This window comes from Leuresthes tenuis, unplaced genomic scaffold, assembly GCF_036924035.1.
Source record: "Leuresthes tenuis unplaced genomic scaffold, fLeuTen1.0.hap1 SCAF_19, whole genome shotgun sequence".
NCBI lineage: Eukaryota > Metazoa > Chordata > Actinopteri > Atheriniformes > Atherinopsidae > Leuresthes > Leuresthes tenuis.
This window is the reverse complement of record NW_027325373.1, coordinates 10,142,192-10,156,579: the sequence shown is the minus strand read 5'-3', so window position 1 is coordinate 10,156,579 and position 14,388 is coordinate 10,142,192. Positions and strand designations below refer to the sequence as shown.

The following is a 14,388-nucleotide window of genomic DNA, read 5'->3' as shown; positions in this document are numbered from 1 at the left end:
CTTGTTTCTTTCTTTAGTTCTTTCTCTCACGTTAGTTTTAACATATTTCTGTAAATAGAATTTGACCCCCCCCCCCCCCCCCCCCCCCCCCTTCCTCCAATTAGATTAGCCGTAGATGCTTTTTTCAGCTTTACTGGATTTTTAGGTCTTCTTTCCCTCACTTGCACCTTTCACCTAGAGGACGAACCCGGTTGCATTATCTTTTATCTGCATTAGTGAATCAGCAGCTAATTACACAGACTGGGTGTGCAAATTAAATAATTTTGATGTTTTATAACCCAAACAAAAAAACAGAGAGCCAGTAAACTTGCAAACTGAAAACACCAACTAGATTCTTTTAACACAGTCTAGCAAAGTCCTGCCATGTGTCCGTACTCTTTGTTAATAGGAGCGGGCTTCAAACCCACACACATGGGAACTAAGTGGCTCTAAAACTTCTGCACTGTACCCTTGGTTTACAATGAGATTAATAATAGAGATATTTCCTGTTAACAGAACTAAAGCATGTGATCATTGTTACACTAAAACAAACACAATGACTCCGGCACTGCACAGTGGACTGGGACTGTCCATGTTCTAAACAGCCCAGACGTCGCCATCAGTTGGTACCGGGGAGGAGGCTGCAAAACTCTTAACAGTCAGATGTCATTTAAACTGGTTCTAGGTTGGACTCAAGGTCACTAACTAGCAGTGAGAAACCGTAGGTTTAAGTCTTGGGGTAATTATTAGAAACACTGGCACAAAAAATGAGGAGGAGAGGGAGGTTTGGGGGGGGGCGCAGCCTCGTATTTTTGCGGTTGATCATTGGTTGGAGCCACAGAGAAGGGGGAGGGGCCTCACTGCCACTGTTTCTGTAGAGAGAGGCAGAGGGAGCGAGACGGAGTGTGAGAAGCAGACAGCAAAGGAGCTCAAATGAACACAGAGGGTTCTCCCAGCTCTCGGTATGCCTGCTGTTCTGATTTCCACTCCAGACAAAGTTGCTGCTATTCAGAACAGAAGTAACAGCTGAGCTATGCTTTAATGTATGTGTGTGAGAACGGGCTTTTGACATCGGTCACCCCACACACTGCCTTGATCCTCTTAACGGTTTTTCTGCTTGGATTTTACCACGAAGGACCAGACAGAACCTGAGACGAGTGCAATTTCAGATGGAAGAATGGTGAAGAGAGGATAAAGCAAGAAAGCAGAGAGGAAAAAGCTGCAGAAAAGGAAAAGAAAACAGCGGGTTAAAGGGTGGAATCAAAAGGAGAAATTATGCTTAATCATTCCCGCAATATATGTATGCAGCTCATTAAACAATAATGACTTTTCCCTGGAAGCTGTGTCAGTGACTGTGGACTACAGACTGATGAGAGAGATCTCCAATCTGGGATTTTCGCAGCGACAGCAGATGTTGAGGACATCTCAGACTTTATAGGGAGTGGAGGCATTTCAAGCATAACTTGGACCTGAATTCCTTCAAAGTCACTTTGTGTTTGCTCTTTTTGTGCCTTCAGCTGGGAGCCCTGCTTTACTGGAGGAAATTGAAAAGGAGGAATAGCCATTTGTTGTATGACAATCATTTTTTTTTTTACCCTACCCGTATTGTATATGTGCCTGCACTAAGGACAATACCAGGGGACTATCTCACCTTTATCTGCCCTTTCCATTCTTCCTGCATTAGAAATGGAGCATGGACATCTTTGTTTGGACTGAAGCCAAATAATACAGCTACCTGACAAAATAGTCTGTGTTAGGATTTATTGTATCCTTTAAGGGACACTCACACCTATTCCTGCCCAAGACCATGAATTCCTCCCTGGATCCACTGAACCAGAGCGCCACTAACTCTTCAACCATATCTGCTCCCTTCTGCTTACTCGAGATAGGCTATTCCCAAATTTTCAGCACCTGTCTCCTTGAAGTATCCATCATACTTCTCCTCACTATTCTTATTATTTGTGGTAACCTGGTGGTGATTTTCGTGTTTCACTGTGCTCCTTTGCTCAGCCAGCACACCACCAGTGCTTTCATCCAGACTATGGCTTATGCAGATCTGCTGGTGGGGGTCAGCTGCCTTTTCCCTTCCCTGTCCCTGCTCCACCATTTGCAGAGTCTTGACCCCAAACTCACTTGCCAGGTGTTTGGGTACATGGTGTCCGTTTTGAAGTCCGTTTCAATGGCATCTTTAGCATGTGTGAGCGTAGACCGCTACATTGCCATCACACGGCCTCTGACTTATTCATCTCTTGTAACCCCATGTCGAGTACGCTGCTGTATAGCTCTAATATGGCTCTACTCTGCCCTGGTGTTTCTCCCATCTTTTCTCGGATGGGGGAAGCCTGGATATCATGGAGATGTGGTGGAGTGGTGCGCATTGGAGTGGAGGACTAGTCCTGCTTTCACAACCTTTATTGTCGCACTGCTCTACGCCCCAGCTGCTCTCACTGTCTGCTTCACCTACGCCAACATCTTCAAGATCTGCCGACAGCACACCCGAGAGATCAGCGAGCGCCACGCGCGCTACCGTCCCCAGCAAATGCAGGGCCCAGGTGTGACGGCGGGGTCTGTCGTCAAGGACACCAGCACAGCAGAGCATGGGCAGTTGCCCCACTTGTCCCAACAGCAAAAGGCCCAACACCACCAACCTCAGTATCAGCAGCCTACATCAACATACCCAGACAAGCGATATGCTATGGTGTTGTTTCGCATCACTAGTGTGTTTTACATCCTCTGGTTGCCCTACATCCTGTACTTTCTGTTGGAGAGCGGAGGGATATACCACCACCCTGCAGCATCATTTCTGACCACATGGTTGGCGATCAGCAACAGCTTTTGTAACTGCCTCATTTACAGCCTCTCCAACTCTGCTTTCAGAAAGGGCCTTAAACGCCTCTGCTCCTTCTGCTTACAGCGCAGTGGCAGCGGCAGCGGCTTCGGCGTAAGGCACACCAAAAAGGCTTTCGTCGGTTCTGTTGAAAAGGGCTGTGGGGGGCCAGGGTATGGATATGACCACGGAGAAATGGGAACTGGTACAACATGTCATGTGTAGAGTGAACGCAGAGGAAGCTTCTGTGCCAAATTTGCATTTGAACTAGAATGCCTAAAGTGACTGCTGTAAACTATTTCTGAAATGTTGCAGAAAGAGACGGAGGAAGGCATCGATCTGTCACTACTGCTTCTGTTGCGTTTGGAGGTTAAGCAGACGCCCGCTCTGCACAAGCTGCAACTGGCAAAGTCAGAGAATGAGAGTCAAGAGCAAAGCAATGAAGAATAAAATAGCCTCGGTAGCCCTACAAGGTGTTTTTTAATGATCTCGGAAACATGAGCTACTTGTGTATGGACACAATGACAGATGGGGTGCTTTGGTAGGGAGGAGGAAAAGATGTCTGTCTTCTGTCTGGAGGAGTGAATTCCTTTGAGGGTGAACAAAAAGTTTATCGACCAGTGTTCTTTTTGGAATTGAGCACTTAAGTTATTTTGCCAAAAGATCAAGAAAAAAAACTTTGAAACAATGTTATAGAACATCTCGTTGTTGTATGTGACCGTCACGGTCAGCACAGTTCATGTTGAAAGCAGCAAAGAAGAAATCAGTTCAGTAAGTTTAGTACGGCTGTACTGAATTGATTCGGATTTACCGGGCTCTTGCGCCTTCAGTACTGAACACTAAAAGCTCTGTCACGGTGGGTTTGTGTGAAATGAAAAGCAACTGTGGAGGTAGATGTAGGCCCAGTGCACAGTGACTGAATCTTTTTATTAACTTTAACTGTAAGATTATTTATTGATCTTGTTGAAATGTCTTTAACTAAGTTGTGGGTTTGCACTCCCCATATGTTATTTGTCATATGACCCTCCTTTGGTGTACGACTGTTCTGCTGAATTTCTCTTTCAAGTGATGTTAGAAGTCATTACTCATTTAAATGCACCTTTATTTTGATTATGTAGCTTAAATTATTTTCTTGAAAGTCTTTTCAAGACAAAGAAAGACCAAGTAAGGATGTGTACACTTCTCATCTACTGATTGTTGGTACATCATTTGATTTCTTTAAGTCAAAGATGAAGACAGTTGATTAAGAGAGTGACAGTTGTCACTCTTATCCTTTGTCTTTGGCTTTTGGCAGATGGGAATAATCTTATGAGAAAATGGATTTATGATTGTGCAACTCTTACATGTACTCTCACACACACACACCCCAACAGACTAGTACATTCACACACAAACACATATTCAAACAGAACAGACAAACAGACCCTTTATTCGGGCAGTAATCTAAACTGTGTGCGGTGCCTCAAAGAGGGGAATAATCCACCGATTTTGTGGGATTACGACGGCACGTGTATGTACGTGTACTCTCTTGTGTATGGGGTCTGTTTCTGCCATCTTGTTTTTGTGAGTCTTTTCACACTTGACATTTACCGTGAAAGAATAAAAAAAACAAAAACAATTTTTTAGCTGAAATCAATTCAAGTGAAAGTACTTGAAACTGTAAACCTTGGGAAAGTTTAGCTATCAAGAAGTAAATATAGGTTCATAATATGTTGTAGCTTTAACTAATGTACCAAAGAAAAATCAGCACATAGTCTAATGACCCCCCCCCACCCTTAAACTCTACAATATGACCCTTAGTAAACTTCATTAAGTTTTTGTAAATGGGTCCAGTGCACTATGTTGGCTCAGTGATGCCTTTTGTGTATGAATATGACTGTTTTTCACAGTGTATCATCATTTATTGTTGCCTTGATTTTTAGAAAAAAAACAACTAATGAATTGAACTGTTGGGAAAGTTTTTCTCTAACAGCTTAAGAGGGCTCTGTTTATTGGCAGATGACTGTTTTTGAAAGGCACAGACTGGCAGTTCAAACATGCAGTGAGCCCGTTAAAGTAGCCTTTTTTCACTTGATTCAACATTCACTGCATAATAAACCTGTAACCAAATTTGCTATAAGAAGTACTTTGAAGTGTAATTTTTAACTCAGCAGTCAAACGTTTATACATCGCAATCGTCACTCCCGTCTGTCGGAAAACTGAAAAACAACCGAGATAACACGCATCAGACTCTTATTTCTGTGACATGTGTTTGTTCTGCTGTGTTCGGAGCACACGAGTGTGTGCAGATATGTACAGATTTGACCATTGGCTGAATCCTGACTGTTCAACTTGTTCTGGTCTCTGTGTTATGTAAGTATATTTATGATGTACACCAGTACTACTCTAGATAGGTGTCTAAATATTTCAGCTATCAACTGTAAAGCATTGCCAAATATTGTAACCTTTCCCGTTTGTACCTTCTTCTCTTCTGAGTAATTGTCCGTTTACAGTAAAGTCAGACTGAATGTTTGATGATCAGAGTTGACACATTTATTTTTTTATCACCTAATTCTTGTCTTTTCTCCTGTGAAGTGATAGATGTTGTAGTGTTGGCAGGTTTAGCAGCATGTTTTGCAACAGAAAGTTGAAATTAAAGTTTTGTCTTCATGAAGCTGTATTTTTATTTTTCACTGATTTATTTCTGTGGGGGGAGTTTCTGCTGCTAAAGTTGTCATTTTTAGTTTGGGAAGATAGAATTAGTTGAATTTGATATTTGGAAAAAAAAGAAAAAAAGTAAGACGGACAGAAAAAAATGCAACCTACTATATGTTCTATATGGAAACACCTAAAGGTACAGTTCCTTATAACGAAAAGGGATTAGAGGCACAATGTTGAAGGAAATTCTGATGCCAAAACAAGCTCAAATTACTGGTCACCCACACACATTGCCAATCCTACAGGATGTAGGAAAACAATCGACTCTCATGCTCTAAAGGGAATGACACTGGTGGTCATGAGGAACTTCAGTGCAACGGTGAGTAAGATTAGCGAGAACAGGGTGACATATTGAAGCTGGTGTAGGACGTCATTTCTGGCTAAAACACGGCTAATTTGTATCAAAGAGCAAAACTGTTTTTCTTGGGCACAACGATGAGCATTTCCCACAACTAAAACAGTTTGCGGTCATCAGTCATTGACGGGTGAATTGATCTTCGGGCATGAAAATATGAGTAAAGCAATGCAGCAAGTGCTAATAAGATTGATTGAAATTATTCCCGACATTCGTATCTAAAGGCCTCGCTTTATTTTTCTGAATACAAAATGTCAAATACAGTATCTTTGCAACATAGACATGCTTAATTTTAAAAAAACAAAACAACAACCAAATTAAAGAAAGCAAAGATTTCTTTCTCCGACGTGTTATTAATCTGAGGTGCAGCTTTAGGTGTATCAATATCAGCGCGATATGGACTTGACTGTCAGGAAGTTCATCTGCTTTCGTCTTCTCCTAATGTAGCCACGGTGGTTTATTCAGTTTATTAGCATATGAAAATCGTTTATCGCCTGGCCCTTCTCTAAACAGGCCATACCACAAATAGCTGAGTCATGACCCAGCTTTCCTGAGGAACAGATAATTATCACACAAATGAAGAAAACCGGAAACTGTAACTAAACCTTGAACTGGAAATATTCAGAATGCAGGAATTTTCATCTTCATTTGTTTTTTGGGTTTTTTGCCCACACTGAAGGCAGAAAATTGCTCCGTGAACAATGAGGCCTTGTAAGTTTGAGGCTTTAGGAAATTAAGCCACGACCATGTTAATCGATAACAAAGCGTGCCACCATTTCTTCATACCAAGGGTGTTGAATTTGTGATGTGATTTCTGCAAGATGCCAGCTTTTATAGGTCGTGGAAGTCAAGGAAGTTGTTAACGCATTTTTGATTGAGTGAGGCTTTTTGATGAAATGGCGCTTTGTAAACTGTGTGTTTCTGTAGGAGGCACGCGTGGATCTGCACTAGACTAATAAATGGGGTCCTATCTCGTGCTTTCAAGTGATCTAGTATGAATTATGAAGCTTTGAGCAGAGCCATGGACATTTACTTCTGGTTGTGTGCGCATGAATGGGTGCCAGGAGTGGAAATTTGTGCTTTCTCCAAATAATAGCAAATTGTTGCTGGGTCAGTTTGTTGTAAATGCTGTAATACAATAACATCACATTTGCAACAACACTCATTTTTCTGAATTTGCCTACAGTTAAAAGTGTGGTGGGAGATGTTTGGAAAATAACACCCTGTATTTAGTATAATTTTTGTCCTTAAGAGCCATATTGGGTCCGCTGTTGTTGTGCTGAAGCAGCGTACCAACGCTGGCTTGGCACAAAAAAGTGGGACAAGAGGCACACTATTACGATTTAACAATGGAAGATGCTAAGGTGAGGAAATGTCGCTATTGTTAGGCATCTGTCTAACAGATCATTGTAAAAGAAAGAAAAGGAGTCCCTGGATTTAACTAATATTTGCTTTGTTGAAATAAAAACTGACAGATTCTTTCAAAGCACTGGAGTTGCTGTCACATTTGAACTTCCCTCCTGATTTATTAGGAAATAAGTTAAATGTAGCACCCTGGATTGTTTGGGTTAGAGAGCGAGGCTTGTAGCAGGCCTGATAAATATCACCCCATGTTGCCGGCTCAGCAGGGTCCTCAGCAGCAGAGAAAGGATAACACAATGACACGTCAGCCATTGTGTTGAGTCAGAGAAAAGCAGGTACATAAACAATGGAGCTCTAGCTGTTCAGCTTTCTCACGGAAGCCCTATTCTGCTACTTTATTCCCAGCTTCTGACACACAAATGCAGCGACTAGAGCTTTGCTATTTTGCCCCCCCCTCCCCTAGTGAACAGAATAATACCACCTGTGGCTTTTCTCACTTTATAGAAGATTTTTGATTTCCCAACAGTACGACTGACTGTTATTTTCCACTGACAGAAGACAGTGCTTTGATGCATCCTTTAACAGAAATAGATTGCAGAACTGGAGTCGCTGTGGCTCTCGCAGCTCTCTGCTGTCAAACCTCTCTCATTATGTGCTGTTGATCGTTATGGCACAGGAGAAACTTTGGCTTGTAAGACTCCGCAATAAAGTCACCTCCCTTGCACCAACTGTAAGATTCTATTCAATATAATTCACATTCTTAGTTTTAAACTTTTTTTTGATGATGTGTGGACACACAACTCCCAGCCAATCAGAAATAAGTAGTTTGTAGGACACAAGATGATGATGAGATTCTCATTTCTGTTGACTTATTTTTAATCAGCATTTCTGAGCTCCTGCAGCAGTGTGTGATTTACGCTCTCATCAGTTAAATGTAGGATTGAAATTATTTTCAAATTATTGCTTTTGATGAGTTTAGATCTGACAACATATCCCAAGTCCTGACTGGATTGTAAGATTAGATGCTTTGGTGGAGAAATTCAGCTAAGAATGCCATTGCCTCAACCCTAGTGAGCTTTAAGCCCAGTACACAGTGTGCGATACACCGCCCTCCCTGTTGAAAGTTGGCCGACGTGAAAGAATATGGACTCAAGTGGGCCTAGGCGCACTACACGTTCCAGTGTTCCACCTTTTTTGCATCTTGTTGTTAAAACGGTACAGATTGAGTGCATATGATGCAGCTTAAATCGCAATAAAGCTGCTCCAATTCACATATTTTTCAGTCACTTTTGTAGCTTCTGATTTTATAGCCGCAGCATAATCTGACAAAGTCACCATTTCTGTGACTTAAAGACTATGTCAGGTCAGTAAATTCGACTATAATTACATGTACGATGACCTCCCGCGGAGAAAGCTGAAAATGGCAGAATGCCTTCAAGGTTTGTCGCACAAGTATGACGGTCCTGTTAAACGGCTCAGCTGTAAGCATAGCTCGACTCGGCTGTGCATGTAATGGCTCACAATGTCAGAAATCTAGGCTGTGTGTGTCCACTGAGCAGCTAATTGTACTCATGAGGAGACACCGGAGACCTGAGTGGACTAAAGAAACGTGGCAAGCTCCTCGGCACACAATTTTTTCAATTTTTTTTTTTTCATCTAGGACAATTGTTGCCATTTTGAAGTCAGAGTATTTGTTCAAATATTCATTTTTCTGTGAACAAGAAAAATACTAGTCGGGACATATACTCATTTAGGTCTACTGAAATGTCTTCTTCAGTATCATCTGGAGTGGGTTTTTTTTTTTTAAGGACTGTTTCAAGCTTCAGCACAACACTTTGAGACGCTGGATATGTTTTCTCTTTCCTCTCACGCAACCCTCGTTCTGAATCGGTCTTTAGATTATCACACAGATGGACAGAGAGGAAGCTAATTGGCCACCATGTCAGAGGGCTTTGTGTGTTCTCTCAGCACTTCAGATAAGTATGGCTAAGTGGTGCTTGTATAAACATGGATTGTTATCTTTTACTGAGAGACTGTGGTCAAGTGTAATGTGCCCTTCACGCTGGATTAGGTATCTCCACGCTTGCGCTCCAAAAGACATCAGTTCCAATGGCTTTTTATGCGAATGACTAGATTTCTGGAGTGGAGCATTTTCTCATTTGTCTTATTCATATTCTGTGGTCTTGGCCTTAAAGGTACAATTGATTGAAAATGATTGATGTACTTAATGTTGACGCTCTTCCAAGTCTCTTGGAAAAAAGGAGAGTAGTTAAGCAGAGAATAGAGTACTTCCTTCAAGGATTAGGCTTCCAATTGTGAGTGATTTGGTGTATGTACTGTGTAATGCCAAAAATGTCAGTTTGCTTTGTATCTTTTGCACGATATTTTTGTTAGAGTGATGCTAGAGAAGATCACGGTTAAGTTTGTGCAGTCTTGGACTGAGTGGAGAAAACTGAAATACTGCACAAATGTTTAAAAGCACAGCATGTAGCAATCAGAGGGACAGACTGTACTCGGATGTAAATTCCTCTAATCAAGCCTTAGCAGCTTGTTATATATTTACTCACTCATGTGACAGCCATAATGCATTTCCAGTCCCCTTACCATAACCCGCCCCCGGACCAACTGAATGGTTTACCCAACCATTACTCTACTCAGACATCTCTCTTAACTCTAGATTTGACCCCAAAACAAAGTCACCCATGCAGCCCTTTGAAGGTTGTTCAGAATAAGGACCAACCCAAAATATCCTCATTCCCAAGGTCTGAATCTCAGTCGTTCTGAAAAAGATTTCCACACAAGTATGCGTACAAAAACACACACAATTACTCTGCCTTACAGGGCGTGGTGTGGGATATGGATTGGACCGCTGCTGTTGGTCTCTGATCACCATTAGCTTGCTTTGTTTTAGTATTCCTCTCTTCCTGCATTTCTTCTGATACTTACATTATTTTAATTTCACACTCTTCCTCTGTGGAAGTTGGAATAGAAACCACGGAAAAAGGAGAGGGGGGGAGGGGGGCTTGATTGTTACAGTAACAGATGAAGAAAGTGTGATTAGCTGCAAAGTGAATGAGAAAGATTAGAAAAATAATTGGTGATTTACTGCAAATGAACGGATTTTCTAGAGAAAGGCTTTGGTTTACATTTAGGACGAAGTTGCAGATTGGTGTCGCCGGTATGGATTTTGTGCCTTTGGGCGAGGATTAATGACTAGGCTCGTTCCTACAGATTTGTCTTTCGGCATGTTACAGGATGCTGAAAAACATTTGGAGCAGTTTAAATTCCTGGACTAACTGTTTCCCTTCATGACTCATTGTTTTGTGTTTTTTTCCCTTATAAAGTCAAATGAATGTGACCCACAGTCCCAATTTCACAGCCGCTTTGCCTCCTAATGCCATGTGAAAATATCATAAGAACATATTTTATTCTCGTGTAATGGTTGTCTTGGGGTAACATTACTTATTTAAAGGATATTTGTTTGAAATGCACTGATAATCGATGACATAATGAGCGGCAATTAATCTTTGAGACTAGTTTCTACGTAGTGATCTGTGTGTGTGGTATTTCCTCTCGGTGGTGCTCTGTCATCACAGTGGAGGGATATCCCAGAGAGGTTTCCCCTGCCTTGTGTATGTAGTGCATGCAGTTGGTGTTGTGGTTACACCTCTGTTTCCAGCTTACATTTAAGATAGTGCTTGGTTACGTAAAGTTGATTTTTGCCAGTGCGTCTTGGTGGTGGAAAATTCTTCCCTACCCTTATTTCCTTGTGTACTTTTAAAAAAAGATTGTGGTTACGTTGTTCTGTAATCATTTCGCATGTAGCTTACAAGAGGATAACATTGATTATTCTCTTCTCTTTTACTTGAATGCACATGTAAGATTAACCCTCGTATTCTTGTGAAACAGCTCAACAACCACTATGGTTTACCAGGACATTTTATACAAAAGTCCAATCCACTTCATGGTGAACTGTGATGTCTTTGGTATGAAAACACAGATAAATGGATAAGTAGAATACTTTATTCATTCCCAAAAGGACATTCTATTGTGGCCACTACAAACATTAGGATGGTAATAGTGCTATTATGAGTATGTTAGTTCTGTGGCATTGTCAGAAGGCTGGACATGCAGTTGGGTCATGCCTGAACCCAAGGGTTTTTCCCCCTTTCTGTCAGTGGGATCACATCATTTTTTAGTGGAATGAAATAATGGACAGGCACAGCAAAGCAGCACTCTTCTTTCCACATCTCACAGTACCGACTTCAGTCTTTTTGAACAAACGTATCTAAAGCACTTCTTTCATAAGTCGCTGTTCTTCTTGCAGGATGCCACCCTCTTGTCAGCCTGATGTTTCACAGTGCAGTACTTCAGTCTTTCAGTCCTTTTTTATTAAGATTAAGACATCTTAATCTGTGTGAAGTAGGTCAGTATATCACAGGTTTCTGGTTTTTTTATTCCTTCCAGAAGCAGATGCACATTGGTGTTATGTCACGTGTAAATTATACAAATCGAATTAGCTTTTTAGTTCCAATATTTGTAATCATGTTATCTGATTAGCAGATTTATGACAGATTTCCAATTCTGATTTGATTAACAGCACTTCCGGAACCCATAATCTCTGTTTTTAATTCATGTGTATCTCGACTTTCTCTCTCTCAAATGTCTTTTAAAGTCTTGTCAGTGTTTTTTGCTGGTGTTGTATGTATCTAAACTTTGGCAACACAAGAAGTATTTGTGATGTTCTAAAACTGATTAGAATTAGAGCTGAAATGAACTCTTTTTAGAGGGACATGTGGCTGTGGACACTCTGTACGGTACAAGGGAACACTCTGTGCCACCAGTTATTCTTATTGCCCTGCTCCTCTGTATACTGTTGAACACTGACCACTGCTGGGTCTCCTTGGAATTTTTCTTCTCTGTGAGATCCAATATAAATGATATATCATGGACTGGTTCTTTCTCACGGTGCCTCCCTTTTTTCACCATTACTATTCTCTCCCCTCGCCTCTCTTCCTTCTAGGAGTCTCCTCAAGACAGTGCGATCACCAGGGACATTAACAGGACGTTCCCAGCTCATGACTACTTCAAAGACACTGGAGGAGATGGCCAAGACTCGCTTTACAAGATCTGCAAGGTGGGTCTTCAGCACGAACAAAGGAAGCTCATTTTTCAGTCAAGTCCAGGCAGTAAATTCTGCAGTCGTAAAAACAGAATTCAAGCAGCGTACAAATTACTGCAACAGCTGTATGCCAAATGAGGTGCAAACCGTTTAGAAGCTCAGCTGCAGAAAAACGTCAGCAGCTTGTCTCCTTCATGTGGCTCCACAATAAGGGGCCCCTGTTTTTTGGATTTAATGCAAAATTGACATATTTTGGTCCGTTTCAACAGAATTCTGATACCGAACATGTTCTGTTTGAGGCTGGAACTTTGCAAACTCTAAGGAACAGTATTTTGTGGCGTTTGCATTAAGATTAAAATCTTCAATTACTGCAGCCAGCGGATCTCTGGCACTTGAGAGATCTGATGAATCAACACAGTCCACTCTAATACTGATTATACATACATGCATTTGTAAAGCCATGATAAATGTGGGGGATACCATATTTACTAGTTTCAAGGTGATTTGAAATAGTTTTATTTTTTCAGAGAAGAAGCTGTGATAAACTCATAATTGAACCTTCATTTTTACCCAAAACTGCTTTGAGATAGGGTCCTCATTTCCAATAAAGCTGAGCACATATATGAGTAACAGAGGAGTTACTCATACAAAGAAGAAACCTTGAGAAAAGAAATGAGTAAAATGACCTCTATAAACAATAGACAATGCGTTTGAGATGTAAAATGAGAATGACTGGACTAAAACAAGGTCTTTTGGTGGCAGTGGTGTTCACTGCCTGAAACAGATGGGAAAAAAAACCACACCTGCATGCGAGATCGAACCACATTCCCTGGGATTTAGTGTAATTAATATAGAAACGACCTGCTTTACAGTAGGTCTGAATGTTTGTAGAGCAGTGGTGCGAGTTGTCATTGATGTTCATTAATTAACACTGCCTCTGTCGCCCGCTGGTTCAGTGAGTTCATACCAGTCTGTCTGGAAAAAGCAGAGTGCACAAACACAGTAATCAGCCCTGTTAAAGTTACTAACTAACGTCTCGCAACCTGCCACACAAAATGCTTTGATCGTCAAAGCAGTGCCCTCAGGAAAGCCAACATGTACCGTGGAAGTGGGAGCTCAGAATCTGAACTTTAACTCCATATTCAGTATATAACCCGTGTAAATATGACCTTTAGAAAACGACTACGTCCTCATCGAACTGTGTAGCGTCTATCTATACATGTAAACGTATAGATCTGTTGTGAAAAGCTGACTGCAGTATTCTCACACTTTTCAGTTTAATTTCATTCATTATGTATAACTCCATCCATCTCTTCACAGACAAACACCTCCTGAGGTGTGGTTTGAATAATTCAGTGGCCCCTCCCTTTCCTGCGTGTATGGATTCATCCACACTTTGTCCATATGACTTGTAGTCATTATTTGTGATTCTGGTTCAGTAGGCCACTGCAGCCCTTTTTTTTGTTTTTCTAATTCTACAACTTGTTCCCTTCCCTTGTTTTTTTTTTTTTAAATCAGTCTTTGGTTGTAATTCATCCATTCCTCATTGTATTACTTAATTCTTAAGAACTTAAAGTATAAAAAACCATCTTTCCGTACCTTTCATTTGCTCGTGCACTGTATTCAATAAGTACATGTATTTTCACACAAACAAACCTATTTTTAATGTTAATCTTTTTTTTATTGTTCCTTTACTAACTGAATGTCCGTGTGCTGACACGCTCCCCCCAATAGGCTTACTCCGTTTACGACGAGGAGATCGGCTACTGCCAGGGACAGTCCTTTTTGGCTGCTGTGCTGCTGCTGCACGTGAGTTAACATTCCAGCAGAGTCCAGAAAAATCTCAAACATTCCAAACAATGCCAAGAGCCCAGAGGGACTGCTGTGTTTTGTTTGACGGCAGTAACTTCTTGACCCTATGCAATATGGGAAAATTGGCGGGGATTACTTTATGTCTCAGAACGCCGCTATAATTCTGATATATTATGTAGAAATTTAAGAGACACTTTTATGGTCTATGTAATTTAAGTTCATAAGCAATTGCCA

General features: G+C 41.1%; 3 protein-coding genes across 5 annotated transcripts in view; 2 read left to right on the top strand and 1 right to left on the bottom strand.

Annotated features, from left to right (window-relative positions):
- strbp (spermatid perinuclear RNA binding protein) overlaps positions 1-14,388 on the bottom strand; it is a 175,055-nt gene that overhangs the window by 66,736 nt on the left and 93,931 nt on the right. The window lies entirely within an intron of this gene.
- Positions 1-14,388, top strand: part of LOC140277559 (rab GTPase-activating protein 1) — a 63,067-nt gene that overhangs the window by 32,573 nt on the left and 16,106 nt on the right. For all 3 annotated transcript variants that reach the window (XM_072372634.1, XM_072372633.1, XM_072372632.1), the window contains 2 exons: positions 12,244-12,357; positions 14,077-14,151. In XM_072372634.1, coding sequence (XP_072228735.1) covers positions 12,244-12,357; positions 14,077-14,151 — 189 coding nt within the window. The remainder of the gene's footprint in view (positions 1-12,243; positions 12,358-14,076; positions 14,152-14,388) is intronic.
- On the top strand, positions 472-5,325 carry LOC140277342 (probable G-protein coupled receptor 21). Its single transcript, XM_072372320.1, has one exon. It carries the CDS (start codon positions 1,787-1,789, stop codon positions 3,029-3,031), a length of 1,245 nt encoding a protein of 414 aa, XP_072228421.1. The 5' UTR covers positions 472-1,786; the 3' UTR covers positions 3,032-5,325.